The sequence below is a fragment of the Alligator sinensis genome, unplaced genomic scaffold (assembly GCF_000455745.1).
Source record: "Alligator sinensis unplaced genomic scaffold, ASM45574v1 scaffold169_2, whole genome shotgun sequence".
NCBI lineage: Eukaryota > Metazoa > Chordata > Crocodylia > Alligatoridae > Alligator > Alligator sinensis.
The window spans coordinates 2,437,213-2,462,242 of NW_005842077.1; the positions used below are offsets into that span (position 1 = coordinate 2,437,213).

Consider the following 25,030-nt stretch of genomic DNA (forward strand, 5'->3'; position numbering starts at 1 on the left):
CCCCATGCACCACCCTGGCTGGGCAGTGCCCCCAGCCCTAGCCCTACCCAAGTCCTTCCCTCCCTCACTATAGGGGCTTCAGTTCCCTTCTCCCCCACCCCCCCCAACTTACCTGCAGGGAGCTGCTCTCATGCTGTCTGGCTGCCATGTGCATGTGTGTGCACACATGCACATGATGTCCCCCTGCCTGATTGCCCTCCTCCCGCTCCCCCCAGCTCCTTGCAGGCTGGAACTTTTCCAGTCTGCAGCAGGAAGCCTGCCGTTCCCTGCATTTTTCTCTGTTGAAGGAGAAAATCCGGGTTTTACTGTGTTTTTCTGTGGCAAACAGAAAATGCAGATCTTTGCTCATAACTCAAAAGAGGTTTGCACTAAGTACAGAGAAACTTTTCCCTTCGTTTTTTTTTCCTTTGAGTGTTTTGAGCAGGGCTGTCATTTGTACAGTCTTCATTCTGGATGTAATTTACCTAAGCCTAAACAATAACTTCCTTTGAGTAAGCTCTGTTTAAGAAACCATGGTTGGGGGAAAATAGAAATCTTCCATTTTACTGATGGACAGAAGTTGTCTGCTTTCCTAATCATTCTGGTCATATATTCTGGGGGGTCCAGAACTTCGGAGCAAAGTAAATGCTGGTATGATGGCACCTGCTCTGACCTCTCAGTAATGCTTCTCTTTGCACCTGCTCATTCACATTTGATACATATCTTCTGACCCAACACAAGCACCATGGAATTTAGGTAGTTAATTTGATGTTGCTGTCGTTTATAAATTTAAAAACCTTTAATATACATTGTGTAATTTGATTTTTTTCAAATTACTCACATTGGTATAACTTAACTATAGCTATGTCTAGACAGGTTTCCTGGGTATGGCCAAACAATTTTAAAAGTAAATTATGAACCTTTTTCACTTTCAAAAACAGAATCTGGTTTCATTATATCTGTTAGAAACTGAACACATGGAAATTGCCAGTATTGAGAGTGCAATTTTTTCAAGTTTTGCAACACTAGCTTAGTAACTTAACGCTGAAAGTATTGCTGAGTGTAACTAGTCACTGTGGAGTGGATATACCTTCTGAACGTTGCAGTTTCCTTCTAAGTAGACCAGTGGAACCCGATGTCCAAGAACTTAGTTCAGGTTTTCCCTTTAGTTTCCTCCCCCTTGTGTTCTCCTTCTCTGCTCTACCACATTCCTCTGCACAGTGTTAGTTTTCTGCTTCTTATTTCCTGTCTTGTTTTATAAAACATTTTCCTTTTCCTGTGGTTCCATCCTACATGCCCTGACAGGCCAGTCCTCCATTTTCTCGAAAAGCAGTCTGATTTAGCCTGATTGAAAAACATAGGAGATAGTGGCCATCTTGCCGAGGTCAGCTTGTGGCTTTGCTGCTGTTGATGATGATGATGATAATGACAGATGCCATTTTGGATAAGGATAGCAGTTCACAAGTTTGAAAGCAAAAAGTGTTGTGTTTTAGAACAAATGCTCAGTCAGTTTTAATGAGATTTGCAGTGAAAGCATGCAAATTAACAGTGTTGTAACTTTACAGTTTGTGCTGAGTAGGTGATACGTATACTGCCCCGGGAATGGACCAGATAATGAAGCCAAGGTTCACTGTTGTCGTTTCTTTTATCTGTGGCGTCAGACTAAGTTAATTCACTTCTTTTGGTTGGTAAGTTGCGGGGGGAGAGTGAAAGTAAAACTCCTGTTCTGCTTTCAGAATGAGTATCAGGTGAGCACCCTGATAGTACCAAGGACTTTAATGCTTAAACTGTGTCATGTCTCACCAAGTAGGTTTTGTTGTTTACTACATGACTACATACTTGATTATCTTGATAGTGTCTTCCATATGAGCTAAAGATATTTTATATGATCTAGAAACTGTAAGAGGCACAATCAAAGCTTAAAAATATGCACATGTTTGGAAGCATCCCTGATAGCCAGATTTTCCATTTTAAGAGGTTGGAAATATGGCAGTGTTTTGAAGAGCTAATAGGTTTGCAAAAATGAGAACTTTAGCAAATCTGGAAAAGATTTACCGATATGATTAATGCATACAGTTGTATAAATGGTTGAGCGTTTCAGAGTTGAACAGAGAATTAAGTCACAAATTCTCTTTTTAAAATTAATGGGAGTTGGGCGGCTAAATATACTAGTTACCCTTTGACATTTTTAACTATTGAGTCTAGTTAGGACCTGTCCAAAAAGCTGGAATAAATATTGAGAGACTTTTGAGGAAAAGCAGAGAGGAGAGAATGGTCATTCAATTTCACCATGGATCAAAAGTAGCTGGCCTGCCCTACTGGATAGCAGAATAGACCCAGAAGAAGTATAAGGTAAATTAATAGGCTGCAGTCTACCATTTTGTTCCCTGTTATAATGCATTGTAGATGTCTAATAGCAGGGAATTCCCTTTTTTCCCCTTTTTGCTGTGTGAGTTTTCTACTAAGGTATCTGGAGGGAGTGGGGAGTTTGAGGGCACGGAGCTTAAATTAGCTTCCTTTTTTTTGGAGATTGGATTGACCTTTTATAATCTCAGCTGCCCAAAATTCAAACTGACGTTGAGAAGTCTGGTTTCATGAACTTCTATAAATTTATAGTGCACATGTTTAAACATTGTGAATGCGGTTTAAAGAAGGGCTCTATGAATATCAAGTAGTTTTTGCCAAATTTTGAATGCGAGTACCTCAAAGATACTGCAAGTAAGATTTTCAAAGCCATGTCAGGCCTGTGGGAAAATGTTCTTCTGTATAGCTATCCACCAACTAGCAGGAAGGAACTGAGATTTGGCAGTCGGACCAAACCACTACCAGTACAAGGTGTACTGCCAGTTGGAGTTTCCACAGCGTAAAGTCTTCACAAAACAGCTGGCAGTGGTAACTGTGCATCAAAAAATGGGGAATTTCTGTCTACCCTTTCCTTGACAACTGACTGAGCAGAGGCAGGTCTCAGCAAAATGTAGTGAAGAGCCTCTTTCTGCTTGCCCAGCCAATCATCTTAGAAGTGTACAAAACTTTTTTTCTTATTCATAGAAACCTGGAGTAGCTGACTCAAGTGGTCATCTAGTCCAACCCCCTGCTCACAGCAGGACCATCCCCCATTAGATCATCCCAGCCAAGGCTTTGTCTAGCTGGGTCTTTAAAAACCTCCAATGATGGAGATTACATAACTTTGCAGGGTAACCTGTTCTAGTGCTTACTACCCTCCTCTTGCATTTCAGCTTCCCTTTCTGCAACTTGGGACCACTGCTCCTTGCAGTCTAGTACCATCGTCTTTGTAACCCCTCTTCAGGTAGCTGAAGGCTGCTATTAAATCCCACCTTGGTCATCTCTTCAGACTAAATAAGACCAGTTACCTCAGATTAAAGTATGTTCCCCAGCCCCCTAGCTATTTTCATTGCCCTTCATTAGGCTCTCTCTAGTTTGTCCAAGTCCTTTCTGTAGTGAAGGACCCAAAACTAGACACAGTACTCCAAATGTGGCCTCACCAGTGCCAAATAGAGGAGAAGAATCACTTCCCTTGATATGCTAGCAGTGCTTCTACTAATGCAGCCTGATGTACTATTAGCCTGCTGCACAATGAGGGCACACTGTTGGCTCGTATTTAGCTTATTGTTCACTAACCCCCAGGTCCTTTTCTGCAGAGTTGCTGCTGAGCCAGTCAGTCTGCGGTCTGTACCCGCACATGGGATTATTCCATCCTAAGTGCAGGACTCTACACTTGTCCTTATTGAGCCTCAGGAGATTTCTTTTGGTCCAATCCTCCAATCTGTCACAGTCTCTCTGAATCCTATTCCTATCCTTCAGTGTGTCTACTATGCCCCCCAGTTTGGTGTCATCTGCAAACTTGCTGAGGATGAGTCTTGCCCTTGGTGAGTCCATGCTGACCTGACTGTTCCTAATCACCAGGGATCCTGGTATTCTCTGTTTAAAAATCCAAAATTCTCCAGTTTTAAAAACTCATGAGCCCGGGTTTTTCCACTATTAAAATGAAACGCCACTATATATACAGGTATCGGTTGAACACAATGTTTTATTGATGCATATACAATTTTAAAGCAATATGGAAGTCTACCAGTGCTTCAATTGTTATAATAAAATACATTCTAGATACCTATATATCTTGGCATTTGATTTTGTTTTTTTTATCATAGAAGTTCAGAGCTCTCCCTGCCCCCTTCACTTATCAGGACACGGATCCAGTTGTGGTTGTCCCCCCTGCTGCTTTATGGGGCCGAGCAACCCTGAGATGCCAGTGTCCCTTCCCATGCTGTTGCCTCTCACTCCCAACTCATAGCTCCTCACCCTCTCACTAGCCCTTCTGGTGTCCCTCACTCCTGACCCTCACCTCCCTGGCCCTGACAGTGCCCCTCACTCCCAATCCAAAGTCCCCTACCCCCTCAGCCCTGCTGGTGCCTCTCACTCCCTACCTGATGCTTCCCAGCCTCAGCCCCCAGTGTGAGGAAGGGAGTGAGCACGTAGGGAATGGGTGGGTGTGTGGAGGAGTGGGCATAAGCAATGCAGGAGGTGGGTGGGGGGGCATAGGTGACACGTGACCAGTAGGTGACTAATTTCTATAGCCACAGTCAGGGAGGGGGCTGCAGCCAGGCCAGACCATCTCCGAGCAGGAGCTGCCCTTTGCAGCCCAGCAGGCAGCAGGGAGCACTGTGCTGCCATGGTCACCAAAGTGAGGAGTAGTGGTGGCGGCAGTGCAGTTGCGCACCCCTCTGCTGCTGGGCAGGCAGGGGGCATCTCACTTTGCTGGGCACGGCGCTCCCTCCTGCTCAATGGGCCGCAGAGGTGGCTCCTGCCCAGAGCTTATCTGGCCAGGCTGCAGCCCTGCACCTTGCTTTGGGTGCAGAAATCTGGGTGGGTACATGCCGCCTCCACCCCCCTCTGTATCGCCTATGTCTGGACCCAGTATCACTGCATTTGACCAGCTTGGATGCTGGCTTGTCAAGTACCATGGACAGGGACTTCTCCAGGCAAGTCCAGGAGATCTTGCTACAGAGCTGGAAGACCTATACTGGAAACACTTATTTATCAAAATTAAGTGATTCTTTGTATGGATTGTTTAACATGGCCTGAACTCTATGCAGCTTTCAGTAACAAAGATCCTTGGTTACTTGCTACTTCTGAAATTCTGTGGCCTTTTGTCCAGTTCCATTAAGGTCCATGACAGCAATCTTGGCATATAATCCACTCTTGTAGTTGTACTGTGTCCTACCTTATGGTAGAGAAATTCGTCAAGGGCCTACATACTTAGCCTGTTTCTGTCTAGGCTTTACCACTGTCCTCTTGACACCTTTTATGGGACCTCCTTTTTGACTCACCTTCAGAATGCCCTTGCTTTGCTTTGAAGACTGCGTTTCTGATTTGCTTTTGCTTCAGGTAGCAGAGTGTGAGAGGCCAAGGCACTTTCGATGTTCTCTCGCTCTCTGCATGTCACCTAGTGGTAATATGATCATGTTGAAACTTAGACCTAAAGTCATCCCTCGTTTGGTCTCAACAGTTCATCTGAAGCAATGGATAAATCTGCCTTCTCCCAAAATCCTTCTCTATCCTGCAAAAATGATGTACGATGGATGTTTCCAAAGCCTTACTTCCTTATTAACAGAACCAAAGCGTTCAGACTGTGTCCCATCATATTTCTGGCAACAGGCGTATTCTAAAAGTTAGGCCATCTTAACAAATGGTGTACCTGCTAACTTTTGTTGCGCGCTATGCATTGTACTTAGTGACAGGATAGCGGGAGGTGGTGAGCAAAAGCTACATAAATCCCCATGCTGCTATCACTTGTCTTGCTGTTGTGTCTGGATCTGGCCTATAAGGAGCCCCACAGTCCAGATCTGGCTCATGAGGGCTGAGTTTGAAATCCCTGCTTTATACCATTTATGGCATGTTTATTTATAGAGCCTTTCTTTGTTTGATCCCTGTACTGCTAAAAGATGATTATTCTGTTATAACCAACCAGGGGAAAATAATTGAGAGGCTTCTGTTTTAAAGGGCCTTATTTCATACGAGTTAAAACATTGGAGTTGTATACCAGTTGAGGATCTGGTTCACAGTCTTCAGATATATCTGTCCCTTGGTTAATGGTTACACGTGAAGGTCTCTCAAGTCTAAAATGAGCTTTCTCTTCTCGTTTTACTGAACTGTAGGAAGTAAGCTGCTGCCCACGAAAGCTTATGCCTCTCTGATTCAGTTATTTTATAAGGTGCAAATCTTCTTTGCCTTCAGAATAACACAGCTAACCTACCTGTCTAAGCTGTAGGTAACCATCAAGACATGTTATAAAGAATGTCTAATTTTATGAGATTTTTTTCTGAATTGTGAAATGGAGATGGATGAAGATTGGGGAGGGTGTTGTTTGGGTCATCTAGAAAGTTTCTTATACTGACATGGAGCTAGTCTCCAGTCAGTTCAAGTTCATCATAAAGGCATGCTTGAACATTTAAATTAGTAAATACAGTGTAGTACAAATAGTTCTGAACTAGACTGTGCAAAAACTTGTGCAAACTAAGTGAATAACTAGAAGTCAAGTTTAAGGTCTATCTGAAATCTTTGCCTCAGGTGTATGGCATTTGCAAAATATAAACATTTTTTTTAGTCTACTGGTACTCTTAATCATCCCTTTTGTAGTGTCCTTAGTATAGTGAACTTTTGTAGTTCTTTGGACTCATAATCCTCATTTTTTGTGCCAACAAATTTGTTAAGCACTTTATATCAGTCAGTTTCATGTACAGCTTAATATTCTGTTTAGTCATTCCTTTAGTCAAATTGCACCTTTTCTTGAATGTATAGGCATTTGTAGTTTGAAGGAAGAGTGAGTAGCTAGAAATCCTTATCAAGGAGTATTTAGAATCATAGAAAACTAGGGTTGGAAGGGACCTTAGGAGGTCATCTAGTCCAACCGCCTGCTCAAAGCAGAGCATACTTTTACATACTTCTACCTCATTCTCTTTATTTTGGCTTCCCTACCCCTGCACATTCTCTTTCCTTCAATTTATCTGAAACTGTTATTCACAAGGGATTTTTGTCTGGTACTATGTTTTCAGTTTTTAGAGCAGCTAATACAACTGCTTCAGTAGACACTCTCAGGTCTGCTGAAGCCGCTATTGAATCTACTTTGGGAAGGGAGTTGCTGTCTTCTAGACCAGCTTTTCTCAACCCATGGGTTGCGACCCAAAAGTGGGTTGCTAGAATATGTGAAAGGGTCACGAACAAACTTTAAAAATGGATCAACAAACTTTAAAAATGGATTCTCCTTTAAAGGAGAATAACTTAGGAAACTCTGGGTATTCCCTTTCATGCTGGTAGAGTTCCAGGCTGCAAGGGGCTGCTTGGAGCCGCCCATGCCCCACATGCTCGCCCCCTACCCCACACACTTGGGGGGATGGGGCAGGGGGCAGGTTGGGAGTGAGAGACTAGTAGGGCCAGGGGCTGTTTTCTACTTGAACTATTTACTGGGTTGGGACTGCCCATCGATGTCTACAGGTGGATTCTGGTACAAAAAAGATTGGGAACCATTGCTCTAGGCCAGTGGTTCTAAACCTTTTTAGATTAAAGGCACCTTGTTAAACTCAAAGTGCGCTCCTGAGAAAAAGCTAGATCTTCATTTTCACTTGTTTTTTTTTACTACAAAAATGGGTGGCTTTTTTGTTGCAAAGAACTCAAAGACCACAACAAGTCAAAATGTTGTAAACTCTATGGATTCCAATTTGAAATTGCTGGGTTGAATCATGTTTTCACACCTAACAGCACTAACATTGGGTGGTACCCTTGAAAGGATCTCAAGGCATCCCAGGGTGCTACCTCAGTCTGGTTGAGAATCACAGCTCTAGACTTTTCACGAACTCTACGTGAGCAAATGGAAGTTCCTCTTACCTAATGGACTGAAAGAAGATGTTTTAACCATTTAAGGGAGGTGACTGATGATCACTAAGTTACCTCCTTAGGTGGTCGCTGCTGTACTAGAGAAAAAGCTTGCTTCTCGCAGTGGGCTCTTTGAGCCTGCTTCTGTGTTTCTTGTTAAGTTGCTCTTGTGGTGTCCCTCCTTTGACTCGCTTGGAACTTCTGAAGTTTCTTTTGGATCTGCCTCTCTCTCTTGCTGGAACCGGTGCATCGTTGCTATTAACTGGTTCTCTTCCTTCCTAAGTGAAGAGATGGCTGGCACCCAGAATCTGCTACTTCATGTGTTGACAGTTCCAGTACTGGAGTTATGCAGAAGCCTGCTGAGGCTAAATTGTTATAGCTACATTGTGGGACATAGCAATTATGGAAAGAGACCACCTTTTGGGTCCTGGGCATCTTTTCTTCCTACTGCTTATTGTCAAGAACTATAAGCACAGTTGCAGGAAAGCACAGCTGAACAGAAAAAAGAATCTTTCCAATGTTTGATCTCTCATATAGAGATTCTCTCCAATATAGATAAACACCTTATGTCTGAAAATACGATTTATTTCTTTTGGAATTGATTTTTATTTCAGTCTTTTTCTTGAAAGAGTGCTTTATTTATTGAGAACACCTGCTGTTTTGAAAAGTTTGGGGATTTTTTTTTTTTAAATTCCCTGCTAAGAACCAGCACAGGACCTAGAAATACTCTAATCATTACGTCTAATTTTGAAGATTTTTGTCACAACAATAGTGCAAGTATCTGAAAATACCACTACCATTATAGTAATGGAATAGGAAGTTGCAGCCTTGAAAGTTTGTGGAACAGATAAAAATAAATAAAATCAAATGGCTTTTGAAAATACAACAGTTGCTGAAAGGTCATAGAGAGACTACATGCAGCATGAGACGCAGACTAAAAAAGGACAAGAGTACTACATTTAAATAGGATCAAGTACAGTAGAGAGTCTGTTATATTGCTGATCCTAATAGTTCAGTTTCCATAACCTTGATGGTAGGTTGTACAAGCGAGGACAATAATAACCACAAGAAAGGGAACTCTCAGTGATTTGAAGAAAAATTGAAACATGATCAACGAGCTGAAAAACTTCATATACATTATATAAACCAAAGTGTTTGATTTACTGAGCAACTCTTTGTCGCAACTGATGTGGATAATTGAAACTCTTGTGTATAAAAGTAAGGGTTCATTTACATACTACTCATTTCTGCAGCCTGTAAGCCACTGGCGGGCAAAACGCAGCCTGTGGGCCAGATCTGGCCCGATAGGTGACTTAATCGAGCCTGCAGGTGGGTGCTTGCCAATTCACTATATCTGGCCCTTGCATGGGATCAAGCCCTACACACTACCATGGGGACAGTGTGCGCTGTGCTCCCACCTGTGCCTGTAGGACAGCCCTGACCCCAGCCCCGCAGGTAGGAGAGCAGCAGCCTATGGGGGCAAGGAGCAGCGGTGGGCAGGAAGGTAGGGAAACAGTAGGGGAAGGTCAGTGGTGGGCTGAGGAAGTGGCGGCGGCAGAGAGGCACAGGCGGTGGTGGCGGGTAGGTTGGAAGTGGCAGAGAGTGAGTGGGTGGGAGGAATGCGACAGGAGCGCGGCAGCAGCAGGTGGGAGCACGAGGCATGCGGCCAGCAGATGCCCAGGGTGGGGTGGCAGGAGTGCAGAGCTTGGGCCATTGGGGGCACGGGATCCAGCTGGCTCCGTTGTGTGGGGCTTCATGGGGCTCATGTGCAGTTACCAGCTGTTTGCCTCTGTGGGAAGCCCTGTGTGATAGTGTAGGTGGTTCAGCCCTGCTCACTGCCATGTGTAAGTCATGGGGCATGGTGGGGTGCTCCACAGTATGGAGGGACATGTGGGACTCCCCCTGGCAGCACAGGTCTTGGGCGTGTGAGCCCCATGCAGTAGACCTGGTGGCCTAGCCATGTGCAGCCCTGCGGCTTGCCAGGACTGTGCACCAGCCAGGGGGCTCTGCCTGCTGTAGGCTGAGTGCCTTGGGCTCGCTGCCTGCTGCTGCCGCTGGTGGCAGGGGCTTTGCACAATGGTGGGGAGTGTGTGTGAGGGGGCTGTGTTTATAGGGGGCTTCCCACCCCCCATGCACTACCATACATGCACCCCCCCAGCCACCCTCCCCCCCAAGCCCTACAGACTGCAGTCCCATGTGTTCCCCCACACACATCCTTCCCCACACCCCACATACACATACCCACAGCCCCCCACAAACCACACGCATGCACGCACAGAGCCACCCTCCCCTTCCACACATCCCACATACCCATTTACACACACCCATAACACCCCACAATATACAAGAGTAAGACTTCATTCTGAGCTATTCTTCAATCACCTCTATGTACATGGCACAAATGCACACAAATCAGGTCAAAAATATATCTGTATTTTTAAATAAAATTAAAATATGTTACTGTAGATGTTTGATTTGTAGTATATAATTTGTGTTTTTTCCAGTTCCAAGATGGCAAACACCCTAGAAGTATTCCTTTTGGCAAGGGGAAGGGGAGGGTCTTCCGGTGGCAAAGGCCGGAGGTTGGGGGTGGAATATCTGGTCCCAAGATGGCGACCAGGGGCCGGGACACCTGTCAAAGAGCAGGGCTACCCTTGCAGCCCTTGACAGCTCACCAAAACTTGTTAAGCATCCCTCCAGCCAAAATAATTGCCCACCTCTGCTGCAAGCGTTTTGCCTGACAGGACTGTTGAATTGGCTGTAGCGGATAAAAATAAGCAATGGTGAAGACTTGTGTCATGGGAGATGCCCTGTACTGCTCATGCCCTGAAGCAGGGCTGTGCTGAGGTACAGTCACTGTAAGAGTCGAATAGGGCACTATACCTGTAAAGAAGGCTGTAGCATAGGTGACATGTAGGGGGGACACGTGCCGTCTCTGAGATTGGCCCTCGCTGGCCGGGGAGTGGGGGCCGATGGCCGGTGCCCCCCTGAGAATGTGGGAGCACCAAGAGAAGATTTTCCCCCCCCCCGGTCGGCGATCCGCTGCTAGTCCTGCCCCAGGATCAGGAGGCACCAGTTGCCCATGGGCTGTGGGATGGGGAAGTTTCAGGATAAGAGCAGAAGTGATGCTAGGATCAAGGTGTGTGCAAATTAAGTGTCCCTAGTACCTTTTAGCAGTGGGTGCTGTTTCAAGTGTTTGGGTGGAGCAGAGCCATAGAGGAGCTGTATTGTAGCCAGGGGGAGTAGAATTCCAGCCAACTTTTGCTTCAACACAGTGTGCCACAGAGGCAGAGTAGTTGTTAACTGATATGCTAGTTAATTCATAAAATAAATTGTCTCGGGAAGCATTAAGATCACTTAACTTCATGTGTTGGAACAGGTTCTGACCTGGAAGGGATTGTGGCACTCTTTGAAATTTGTTTCATCTGAATAGCTGACCAGAGGCTGTCTCCTTTTTCTCTGCTCACCTGCATACAGTCCATATCAACTGGCATGTTGCTTACATACAGTATTCATCTGTCCTCTCAAATTCCTCTTTCTGTGTCAAGACCACTGCTGCAGTCTCCCGGCTGGTGTTTCTACCTGTCAGTCTGCCCCACTCCTCTCTTTCACTTCTGATTTTTCTTCCCTGTCCACCTGCCCCACAACCTGTTCAGCTTTGTTGCTATCTCTGTTCTTATAATCACAGTGTTCTGCCTGCTGCCACAGCCACTCTCCTTCCCCTCTTAGCAATGCTTCCCAGATGTTAAAAAAGATTGAATGAAGAGATTAATGTAAATAGGTTTAATATATCTTTGGAGGGAAATTATTTTATTTCTTTTGCTAAATCAGTGGAAGGAGACGAGTGTTAGATATGATCCCCTTGTGCATGAGAAGACCAGCAAAACCAATGCAGACCACATTCTCTTTGGAATTTGGGATTCTAGAATTCTTTGTAGATTTTTCAATCTAAAAAGTTTAATAAAGTGTATTGGACCTGATTCTGCAATATCTTTCAACTGGTGCATAGTTTTTTATGCCAATAAAATTGAGTGTAAAACACCAGTAAAATTGAATAAATGTCTCTGTAATATGACCAGATATAAATGACTCTTCAATGTGCAAGGCAATGAAGAATCAGGGCCAGTTATGTTTTGGGAAGTAAGATTTAATCAATGTGTGTGTTGATTTTCCTAAATAAATGTATAACATGGATTACTGGAGTGTGAGAGCATGCATTTCCGTAGAGTAGTAGACAGGTGAACAGGAAAAATGAGAAATAGGCAGATAGGAGCAAGTAAGGCTGTCCAGCCAATTGAACTTTTCCAGTTTGTATTTTTTGTTGTTATTCCTTGATTTTTTTTCTCTTATACGTGCTCCTTAACCACTGAGCAACAAAGTACCATTTGTTATTACAAACAGGTTTAAGACAATGAACTCTTAAATCATTACATTGTATACCAGATTAGATCAAAGCTGGAAAAAATGCCCTGATTAAAAAAAATACTTAACCAAGATTTATAATTACTATTTTTTCTTTACCCTTTTCTTTTTGTTCTTTTTCTGGCGAGAGACTTTGATTGAAATCAGACTCTACTTTTGTTCTGTTTAAACTAATAAGAAATGAATTGGTTGGCAGACATCATAAATTTTGCTGGAAGACATTTAATTGTGATGAGAAGCTATGTAAATCTAATTCAGTGATTGGTTTACATATGAGGGGGAAAATACAGGAAGCCGCTTAGAATATTAGTGCCTTTTGTAGTGGACTTTTATTGGTGACTCAGCAGTTTCATGGGAAGTATGAGACTTTGCAAAATTGATTTGAAGTATAGCATATGAATAGGTGATTTATTGCTCGCATGTCACAGAGCTGACCATGCAGCCCATTGAGACAGCTATAATTTTTTACTATTGACAGAGTTGGGTAGTGCCACCTGACACTTCCAATTATAAGGCCTTTTATTTAGTTGCTTATAACTTTTGCCAATCTTTGATGGTTCCGACTGAAATTTTCACTGCTTGGTGTCTTCCTGGGGATGAATTTTGTTTTTGGAAAGTTTCAGCCAAAACAGTTCTTCTGTTTGCAACAGCAAGGCTAATGAAAAATGTGTTTTGCTTGTGTTAAAATAATCTGGCAACCTTTCTTTTGATGATCCCCATGCTTTGAAGCATGGGGTGTGAAACTTGGCAGGGGGGATGATAGTTTTTTCCATCAGGATATGCTTTTTTTTTATCTCCCCATCCATCCAAATTTATAAGCTATGCTATAAGCCTATGAAAAAGCACTATTTGCACAGACTTACTAGAGATGTCTCAGATGTCAGCAGTTGCATTCTCTGAGGATTGTGTCCACACAGAGAATGGTCAAACCTGGAGCTGAGCAGGACTGTCTACATGATTGCAGTCCTGGGCTTCTGATGGCCATGTCAGGGCTGGGTTCGGACAACTGAACTGAGAACAGAAAGCGTGTTGCTTCTGAGCCCTCAAGATTTCAGTCCTGCTGTGGGTACCAGTGCTCATAATGTATATTGCAGTGTATATACATATAAATACATTGCAAACCAGAAAACTGCATTAAAAGAATCTAGGTTACAAAATCAAACACTAAAAAGTTAGGAAATGTGCTATCTTACTGCATACTCTTTATGCATGTTTATCATAATAGCCTTTCATTATGTAATTCCATGCTATTTCTTCCACAGGACCCTGTCCTATTTAGGGCACAGGATAGGCCTGCTCTAGGAATGGTCAAGGTTGTTTAGTGAAAGAGATTCCATCTACTGCAGGGGCTGGAAGCTGTGGATTGAATGAGGCAGGAGAGGCAATCACAATGTTGAAAGGGATGGTTTTCTGGCTAGGACAGTTGGATGCTGCTCTGCAGAAGCAGACTCTGTTCTTCCTATCGTCATAGAATTCTTATGTGATGCTACGAAAATCACTTAATTTAAGATTTTCAGAAGTGGCCACTAACTGTTTGTTTTCTGGTATGTAAGTTGAGACTAGGAGATATGATTAGTACAATGGTTCTTAACCTTTTTTGGACTTGGGGCACCTCTCCATAACTTTTGTGAATCAAGCGGAACCCGATTTTAAAACTAATTTATAGATTATAGTGTTTCCTCCTTGTAGAGAGGCTGGGCAGTGCAGGTGGGATGTCATTTAGGCAGGGACAACTCTGAGCCTGCACTTAACTGCTTATCCTCCTACCTCACTTATATCCTCACACCTCAAGGCCCCAGCACCCTGGTTCCAAATTACTGGACAAGTAGAATAGCTAAGCATACACAGCTACAACAGAAGTCGATAGGAGTTGGTCTTTGAACTTATGGGCTGTGTCCAGATGAGCAGGAGCATGTGCTTGCAGCAGTACAAATTTGTGCTGCTACTTTGTGCCTCAGCACGCACCCCTGAACATGCTCTTTGTTGCAGGACAAATTGTCCCGCTCTAGGCAAACTGCCCTTGCCCAGCTCTTCCTGGCCTGTTGGAGCAGCCAGGGCACACATGGAGCATACTGCAGGACCAAGGCTCCATTTGATCCAACACACATGCTACTGTAGCATACTCTGCGTCACTTTTTTTTTTTTTTTTTCCCCCTGGTACACTTTTTTTGCTACTGAAAATCCTGGGGCCAATTTTGCCCCCATACTGCAAATTTGCAGCACAGGGCATGTTTTAACGTTCCACGTGTGCAGTTTGCAGCACCACAAACCTCATGACCCTGCTTATCTGGACATGGCTATGGAATGCTATTTAATGCTAAGGACACTTTTTAAGTTGGCTCCCAAGCATTTCAAATTGAGCATCTAAAATTAGAGGAGGCTCTTCACCTTAATGACTCTGCCCCAGTTCTCCATTTTACAGCCGAGTAATCTGATACCCCTTTCATCTCGCTGCAAAATTGGGAAAATAAATCTACCCTTGAAGAAATGAATAGTTCTGTTTTTTGAGTAGGGTTTGAGTAGTGTGCAGTAAGGCATGCAACTGGGTTTTTAACAGTAGGGAGAAAACTAAATATTGAGTGAATACTGTCCCTTCTTTGCCTTGAAATAAGATAGGGCCATGTGGAAGAATAGGAGGTGATCATACAATTATGACTGCATCATAATCCTATGCACAAGGAGACTGAATTAAGGTTGCTCAGGCAACCTTAACTCTATAGTATTTCTAAACTTTTGAGTGCTTCACTTTGCAACCTCTATTCATGTTTTGTTTAACATAGTGGTTTTGTGTGCACATACATAAAACAGCACAATCTTATCTCTGTCCTGTTGTTCATGGGCACCAAATGATCAAAAACTGAGGGTCCAGCATACACAGGCAGTGGTAAATTTTTGCTTCTCCTTTGTGTGCTTGCATCAGCATGAAATGGATTTTAAAATCTTTGTGTTCATAGTTCCAACACCTTCATTTGCACTTTGCATTCTAGCTGCTGATATGCTCAGTGAGAATCACTATGTAAACACAAACTGGGTCAGAGATGCTCTCTTGGATTAATTCCCACAACAGCTTCAGGACTAGAATGGCAATTTCTGCAAGACTCTACACAGATAGAATCTCAGTGGGTTCCACAACAAACCCTTTGTAATAAAAGACCTTGAGAAGCTGTTTATTTTCCAGCAGGTTTTCAAGCGTGCCTGAATGGTATTCGTCCTAGTCAGGACACGTCAATGAAATGTGTAACAGTGAGCCATTTATATGGTTCTTGATATGACTTCTAGCTAACCACACTGGCTTGTTTTTAATACTGTATCATTTAATTGGTATATGTAAAGTAGCCAAAGTTCCATATGCAGAGATGTGTTTGCTTTATATAGGGTCATTAGAAAGAGCAGGAGGTATGCCTTTCTCATGATCAAGTGGAAAGAGGTTTCTGGAGGTATCCATCTCACTGAGTGCCTGCTGAAATTATTATTTTAATGCTGCTAGAATGTTGTATTTTGTGTATCAGTAATGATTTGTTAGGGTGCCTATAGCCTTTGATAAGAGTGGTCTTGGTGTTTAGATTTAACCATTTAATTATTCATTATAAACTTAGTTGGTTCCCTTGTTTCTGAACATTATTCAGATATTTTGGTAGGTTGCCTGAGAGCAGTCATTTCAGAGGTATTGTTGGACTTGTATATGCAAGTCTGAAAACTCAAAATGGAGGCATAGAAGAGCTTCTATGTGTATTTAGGATAACTTTATGTATGCAGCATTTTCAAGAGAACACTGATGGTTTTGAGCAGCTAAGCACGCAAATTGCCTGTGAAGGGAACCATCATGGTTCTGTGTAGACATTCATCTGCTTAGCAGGGTGAATGCTCTATGCCTCCTGAAGCACTGATTTGTCTGTGGCTCCCAATTTTGTTCATGGCTTCTACTGAACTGTACATTTTCTATTGTTCTTTGATCTGTGCTTTGTTGAGGTTTGATGGCTATTTTAAGTATAGGTTATTCCTGAACTTTCATATAGCACCTTTCCTGATTTCTACATAGTGTCATGTCACTGATATAGCTTAACTGTTAACCAAGTGGAACTTTTTGCTCACTTTGATGTTCTCTTCTTTTGTTAGAGTAAACAGGGAAAAAATGACTATGCTGCCCTTTACTCACTGTACACTGATCAATCAGAAGCTCCACAGACATTATTAAAATGTAGGTATACACCCCCTGTTAAAACACCACCTACCCCAGTTTGAAAACCACTGCAGTAAATGGAGTAATCTCATTGCTGTGCATTGCCATTGACGTCAACGCCTGTTGGTGTCAAGTGTAGGAGTATGAGTAGCATTTTGCACGTAAAGGGGTACACGGCCAAAAAAGCTTGAAAACTACTGATTTTGTGTATTAAGTCAAGTTAAAATGGAAGCCAGGACCTGATGAGTTGCCTATGTTGGAATGCAGAGAAATGAGTCATGGAACCTGGCAGACTCCATGTCACACACTGTCATGACATTTCACAATTATCTTCGTCACTTCAATATTTTTTCTTCTTCCACCCCATCAAAAAATTGAGCAGTACTGAACACCCTAATTTTTCATGAATATATGTATAAATCAAGTCAAAACATTTTACCTTGAGTTCTGATTGGAAGGATGAGGGTCCAAAAATGTACAACAGTTGATTTCATGATGTTTTGTTCCGTAAGGTGAACCTTCTGTATTGTGTTCCATCTATAAAATGTGGTTATTAAAATGATATTGCTCTGCTTTTTTGTTAACTTTCTACTCAAGTTCCTTTTAATAATTTCAGACTTATTTTTAAGGCTAGCGAAACATCAAGTAAATGACAACTTCTAGCTGGCCTAAGCTGGCTCACACTAGTCAAGCAGCTAGAGCTCCACCCACTCATACCATCAGCAATTTAGCCTTATGCATTGAACAGCATTACTTCAAGTGCTTTTAAAAATGTAACAAAGTTTGACACTCAGGACTGCTCTGTGAAGCAATTTTTATATAAATATATTGCGATTTATATTTTATTGCAGTAAAATGGTTTGTGAACATCTCCTTTTTGTCGTCTTCTGTTTTCCAGCAGCTTGAATTAGTGGAACCAAGTGGCTGGGTTCATGTTCTTTTGACTGATTCTCATAAGAAGCCTATTCGCACCTTATTCATGTTCCTTTAACTGATTCTCATAAGAAGCCTATTCGCACCTTTATGATTCAGATTGCTGTTTTAGCCAATCACCAAAATGGAAGAGACACTCACATGAGACAAATTAAAGTGTATACCCCAGTGGAAGAGAGCTCCATTGGAAAATTTCCCAGATGTACAACGATTGATTTCATGATGTATCGTTCCATAAGGTGAATCTTCTTATAAAGGAATAATAAAAGGGAATTTTTGTTATCGGTATTATGTTTCAATTTTTTTCATTAAAAGTCTCGCATTTTTTATTTTTGTGTAATTATATCTGTACAGTTAAATTTTTTTGTATAGTTTTTAAATAAAGACTTTAAGAATCTGCTTGATAATTGCATTTTCTATCCATTATACTTACAAAATGTTGGTGCTTTTAATAATCAAAAAGCATATTAAGATATTTCTCATTTGTGTTCATATGAAATGGATAACTGTAGTGCCTGTAACATGGAAAAAGTTCTTTCCTGATGATTTCCTTTCACTAGGATACTTTACTTTGTATTATGAGAGTTTGTTTGGGATCTTAAGAAACGTTGTTTATTTAGGCACAATTCTTTAATAGATTACTATGATTCTATTACTACTTTTGTTGTGTGTAGAAAATTTCTTTTTAAAGGTATTTGTCTTGTACCAAGCATATATTTTCACTGTTGAATAGAGAATGTTTCATTTCTGGTGAGAAGTGTATTATTTTAACAGTCTTTAATTTAATGTAATTTTTTTCCTTCTGCTAAGTCACTGTGGTTTTCTCTCTTCTACATAAAACAGATTAAGTTAAATAGTTTAGTGAAGGAAGGTAAGCTTTTTCTAACCCTGTATTCTGTATGACTGGTATTGATGGTATATAACCTCATTGTAATGTAACAGTGGAAATGCATGGGATGTGCAGATGCCATTCCTCAGCATCACTTCTAAGCACCCTTGAGGTTCCATTGATCACAAAAAATATTAAGAATTCAAGTAATTTGTATAATGCCGAGCAACGTCACACTTAAGTCATGGACTTTCGTAAGAGAATAAAAACGTTGAAGCATTTTGACATAACACCACATGGCAAACCCCTAATCTACGTATGATCTATTTATTAATAAAAATAAATACATAGCTTGAATGTGGCTTATAGTTTTGTGCAGGAGGTAAATCCCCCATAAAAAGAGGAATCAGAAAAGTAATTTTTTTCTTTGTAAAATCTGAAGTACAAGGATGGAATTTTAAAAAGTGTTCACAATTGGCCCTCTTTCTCCTGATGTAGAAGTTGATAGTAGCTTCCCATCATCAGGAGAAAATTTAGGCCATAAGTTTTGCAAACCATCGATCAAAAACGAAGAAAATTAAACTCTGAATTAGATTACTAGCCCTGGTATCGAGGTGGCTCTTTTGAAAGTGCAATCGATCTTTCTGGGGGATACCACCTTGATACCGCATGAAGAATTGCTGTAGTACAAAAAGAAAATCCTCACAAATCACACACCATACTAGAAGAAGACCCAGTTCTTAAAGAGATCTTTCTAGAACCAGCCATCCTAGCTTTTAAACAAGCACCAAACCTTGTTAACCTCATCACCAGAAGCAAACTGCCTATGACCCAAACCACACCCAATGGATCCAGACCGTGCTGGGACAAGAAATGTAAAACCTGCCAACACATCTCTGCTACTCCCACAATAACTACACCCCACAACAGAACCATCATCATGCCTGGATCTTATACCTGCACCTCCAGAAATGTAAAATATCTAGTTCACTAAATGCCCTGATGGCAAATATGTAGGAGAAACCAAACAACACCTGTGCACCAGAATGAGTGCACGCTGAAAATCTATCAAAGAAAAGTAATACCCAATTACCTGTGCGTGCACACTTCTTACAAGGCAATCACTCTCTCTTTCCAATCTCTCAGTTCTAATCCTCAAAGGGAACTTACAAACCACCTTTCATAGATGAGCCTATGACCTTCACTTCATAAATCTACTGGCTACAAAAAATCATGGACTGAATATAGACATTGGATTTATGATGCATTACAACCTGCGTGGCATCTAACACACCAGATAACCTGCCTTTTAGCTGATGACCTGCATTCCTTCACACTCCCCACTCCACCCTCATCTCCACCCTTTGTCTTCCAAACTTCCACTCATTTGCATCTTCAGAGACATCTGTTTACCCTAGCTGCTTTTTTATCGTGGAGACCTCAAAATGGCAGCAGAGTCTCTCAATGCCTAGGAATGGTGTTTGTGCCCAAAAGCTTGCAAAGAACTTTTTCCAACTATTAGTTGGTCTAATAAAAGATGTCACATCCACCCAAAACACTTTGCCTAATCCTGTACAACACCCTTAAAAGGATTTCATAGTGTCCCAGGTTCCTGGGGTTTCATATCACAATTTACAGGAAAGGACACACACATTAATTTTGATAGGGACATGTTTTCCTATAACTTGAGTAGCTCTGCATTCAACAAGTGCTAGGCAAAAAGCTTGCTTATTGGAAGCTGACAAAAACCAATATCCTGAAGTATACAATAGACATTAACTTAGACACCACGGTGGCATACTCCTAGAACAGTCTCAGATACAGTTTACTCTGTCCTTTAAAGTATTTACCTATTATCTATAAGCACATTTTGTTTAATAAGTAGAAACTGGCAAGAGTGAGGAAACAAGGGAAGAGCAGGATCCACCAGTGGTGAAAGCCCCCTCTGCCTCAGTGGTAGCTAGATTAGATGGTTATGCCCCAAACCGTGGCTTTTCCCTTGCGGGCTATCAGTTCCAGCCTTAAAGGGCTGCTTGCCCCTGCCCCACACACTCCCACCCTGTCCCACACACCCACCCCCTGTCCCATACACTGTGGGGCTGAGGCCTGGGGGACAGTGGGTTGGGAGTGAGTGGCATTGGGTTGGGACTGGCCATCAATATTTATAAATGGCTCCTGGTACAAAAAAGGTTGAGAATCACTGCCTACTCCTCTCCCATATGCTCCTGCTTTGTCTTGGCAAGAGTTGACCTTTCAGTTTCAAAGGTTTGTTGTTGTTTGTTTGTTTTTTTATGGCCCTATGCCTTTTGGGGGCTGCCATATTCATTCAGCTTAGATGGTGGCTTTTGTCCAAGAAGAGGGGGATGGGGAGCCTTGCTTGTGCGACAGTGGGATAGGTTATCAGTCCTGGCCAAACTCCAGCTTGGGTGTTAATATTGCCATTCTAAATACCCAGCTGGAACTGCAGAGAGCATAACAGTGATTTGATAACTATTAAACTCTGTTATTCAATTGTTTTCCTTGATTGGCTTTGCTAGAACAGCATGCGATTAAGTGATTCTCTATGCAAAGGTTTATATTTTAGTGAAGCCTTTTAAGATGCTTTTGGATCAGTAGACTGAAAGACAATATGTAAATGCAAGATTTGTTTTAAAAAAGTCATTTTTCTCGTTTCCTGACATTCAGCATCACTGCAAACAAGCACAACAGATCACCTAAACTCCTGTAACAATGCCTGTACATTTTTAGTTAATTTATATGCCACACTTCATAACAATTACAGATGCAGCATGTGGTATTTAACACCTGCAGAGGTATATTTGTTGTTACAATTTTTTGGCAGTTTGTGATATAGGATTGGTGAGTTTTAAAGCTATCTGTAAAACAGCTCAATCCCAGAGGATTTTATTTCTGAAAAACAAAAAGAAAATGTTAACTGCACAAAGTAGGCAACCATTGATCCTCTGGATCATGGTGTATGCATAAGAGATTGTCAGGTGCCTGGTGAATCAAAATGTACAGAGTCCTGTGATCATTGCAAAGCCTTCACCGTGTTTGCCTAAGTAAGAGTATGGAAGAGTGAAGGCTGCCCAAGACCTACCCCCTGCTTCTTGTGAGCAACAGATAAGAACAGTATATGCAGTAAATCTCTATATGTACTGTATTAGAATTAATGGAAGCATACTGATTTGCTGCAGACTGGCTTCTGAGGAAAGTGGCTACCCAACAGAGGCATCAGTTATGGACTGTCTTTAGTGATGTTAGGCATCAGACTGGTTGCCAACATATGAATAGCCTTTCTTTGCATTACCAACCTCCAAAAGATGTAAACATTCTTGAGTTTAGAACAAATGTACTGTTAAAAGCACTCTATATGAATTCAGTAATATTTTAAATGTTTTCATGTTGGCTACTTACGAATTTTGAATACATAAAGTTAGGTCAAATATAAAATACCTGGGAGAGCATTTTAGCTTAAAGTTTTAATCTAGGCAATAGGAATAGGACTAACATCTCAGTTAACAACAGGCAACTTCCTTTGCAACATTCTGTAGTGGATTGTGTTCAGATGAAGGTGATGCTTTACTGCATACCCCAGTACTATTCATTTTATTCTCCCCATCTTAATTCTTGTTCAAGAGACAATACTGGGGAACTGGCACTAACTCAGCAAATATGAGCTGTCACTATAGTTTGTGGAAACTAATATAGAGCTACGTCAAGAAATAGGGAAAGTTAATTTTTTTTTCTTGGAGTTTGAGATTTAGATGAATGTCACAGAATTGAAAACTAGGGCATTCTCTGCCTGCTTAAAATATGGTTCCTCTTTTTTAATTTTATGGACAAACTTACCAGTAATCTACCAGCTGCCCGATAAGTCTTTTCTCTTCCTTTGTGTTATTTTTTTACTTTAAAATGGACAAATATCACAGATGCTCACATATGTTTGCTTATTGTACTTGCTAAGAACTATAATAGCCTTGTACGTTGTAGTAAGACTACGTCAGCGTTTGGCTAACTTATCTGAAAAACCGCCAAAACAAACAGCATGTGCAAAACCTCAGGTGACAAACTATGTTGACTGTTTGTCTTAAATAACTTTGGTACATGGGAGTGGGAAAAAGGGTTATGAAAAAGTAAACAGAAAAACACCCACCACTAGAAAAGGTTGTTATACAAAGAACGCATAGTGCATTTGTTAAACTAAAATTAAAATACATTGTTGTATTAGCTTATATAGAGACAATTTACTGATTAAAGATATTCAAGGTTTCATAGTCATTGTATTAGCTCTGATGTCCCATCTTATAACTACTTACTGTTGCACTAAAGACAGTATACAAAGTTTGATTGGGAGTTAAAATTCTACTTTAAGTCACTTTGACCATTTAACACTTTTTTTCTAAAAATTCCTTTAAGTAATGTCTTATGTGAATATTCCAGTGTGATATCAATCCTGTCACTCACTCACGTATTTAATTGCTTTAATAGTAAGCAGACATCTTGTTTTAACATTCACATTTCTTTCTGCACAATGAATCATTTAATAGTCTGACTGGCTCTCTCAGCTGTCATTGTGAAGTCTTTGCACAAATGCATTGTACCTCCATGTTTTTAAGTTTCTTACATTCAGCTACAATCACACGGCCTTCCCTACAGGCCCATAAATAACTCCCCAAACTGTTTTTACAGGCCTTTGCTATAAAGCCAGATATCCTCTTTGCACTGGCACTCTTCTCCATCTGGAGACCAAGATTATAACAGATGATTTCCTGTTATTACTGTAGCAGTATCGAAATCTGATCACTTACTTAGTAGTAGGCTGTCCAAGAAACTGAAGTGAGAAGTTTAGCCAGCTGTTTGTTTTTCAAGTGTTATAAAACTTTTAGGAATTGCATGTTAAGTAGATGCCCAGAATAATACTATTGGGGAGAGGAGGTGGAGCCAGGAGGCCACCTGTGTTGCATGATGATCTGTTGCAGCCCGGTCTGAGCATCTGATGATTTATTGTCCCTTGTGATGAATGTATTAGTAGAAAGTGGATGGAAGGAATTGTACTAAATGCTTGTAAAAGATGAGTATGCTTTAACTTCTTTTTTTTCTTGGTTAGTTGAGGGGGTATTGTAGAAAAATGGTGAATTCAGGAAGGATAAACCTTCATCTAGAACAGGTGTCAGCAACCTTCAGCACACATACCATGTGAGGCTATTTTTCTTAGCACACCTTAGCCAGCTCAGCTCTGGGCAGCTGCTGCCAGCCACAAAGCCCAAGCGCTGCCCTGGCCCCTTCCCTGCTGTTCACCCTGAGGTGAGCATGCAACCACAGCCACCACTGCCACAGAGCCTAGCTGGGGCTCTGGACCCTGGTGCAGCTGTTTGCAGCCTCCTGGCTGCCTGCCACAGCCAGCCTGGGCTCTGAGCAGCTATGGCAGGCAGCAGGTAGGTTGCAAATAACTGTACCAGGGTCCACAACCCTGGCACTGGTTCCATGGCAGCAGCAGCTGCATGTGCGCCTCTGGGCAAACAGCAGGGAAGGGGCCAGGACAGCGCAACTCCAGCTCCTTCCCTGCCATCCATGCAGAGGTGTGTGCGCACCCATTGCCTGCAATGAGGATCAGGTTCCTTGTAAATCCCCTGCCATCTGCCTCTGGCATGCCAAGTCAAGGTGTGGGTAAAGGGTAGGGTTTTTTGGCACTCTGGCCAAGAACATTTCTGACCCCTGATCTAGAACAGTGTTTTTCTTTTTAGAACACTTTCTAGTATTTGTCAATTAGCCCATTGAAGTCAATTGGGAAATTCTTGTCTATTTCACTGAGTTCTGCATCAAGCCTCTCAAATGATTCTCCAAAAGAAAGGTAAGTTTTGATTTCTGTCTCAATAATTTTCTTGCCATAAACTTTAGCTATGTTCAGTTTTGGTCATATTTCTGACTGGGAAATGTCATTTTAGATGTATTGAGTTAAGCTAACAATTCTGCTGTTAATATTGTCCATACAATGTATTTGTTGTACCAGATCTAAGGAAATAATCGCATTAAAAATATTTTGTACTAATGCATTTTCTTCATATAATATAATAGAGTGATTGCAGTTCACATGGTGGCTGAAAACTTGGGAATTTTCTAACTGGCAAGGTCTGAAAGCAAACCTGAATTTAAGTTATAGTATTCTCAGCAAATTCCTAGGACGGCTACAAAATGATACCATTCTCCAAAAACTGACAGAATACACCTTGAATTTTATTTTTATTTTTTCTATTAAAAACAAGTAACGGTTGAAACAAGCCACAGAAATAATGGAAGTTCATAGAACAAAAGAAAAAGGCACAAAATCCTTAATAAAAGGAGTGCACACTATGTTATCATCACATAACTAACAAAACATTTAGCAGTCATCAGCTTGACCATTGTATTTTTATCCCTTACCAAATTTCCACACCTTTAAATTGTCTTTTGTCATATATTGTATGTGGTTGAGCAGGGGTGGCCAACATGTGGCACACATGCTACAAGTGGCACAGGCAGCTTCTGTTACAGTATGCAGAAGATTGGGGAGGGAGCAGGGAACACAGCAATAGGTAGAGCAGGGAGCAGAAAGCAGAGTAACAGACTGGGCAGAGGGCACAGGGCAGGGGGCAGAAAGCACAGCAACATATTGTGCCAGGGACAGGGTTACCAATCAGCAAACTTACTGATTCTTAGTTTAAAAAAAAAAAAAAAGGCTAAAAATGCCTGTCAGTAAAATCTGTAAAAAAACAAACACAAAAAAGCATTAACTGTTAGTAAAAACACTAAGCAGC

At 41.6% G+C, this 25,030-nt stretch overlaps 1 protein-coding gene across 11 annotated transcripts in view; it reads left to right on the forward strand.

Moving 5' to 3' along the window:
• The window catches only part of ANAPC10 (anaphase promoting complex subunit 10), a 62,288-nt gene extending 44,602 nt beyond the window's left edge, over positions 1–17,686 (forward strand). For 9 of the 11 annotated variants that reach the window (XM_006023723.3, XM_006023726.3, XM_006023722.3 and 6 more), the window contains 2 exons: positions 17,370–17,399; positions 17,447–17,686. In XM_006023723.3, the coding sequence (XP_006023785.1) occupies positions 17,370–17,399; positions 17,447–17,647 (231 nt within the window). In that variant the 3' untranslated portion in view covers positions 17,648–17,686. Of the gene's footprint in view, positions 1–16,407; positions 16,490–17,369; positions 17,400–17,446 lie in introns of all 11 variants that reach the window. The other 2 variants (XM_014520008.2, XM_006023729.3) reach the window with 2 other exon arrangements.
• Positions 17,687–25,030: the final 7,344 nt, after the last annotated feature.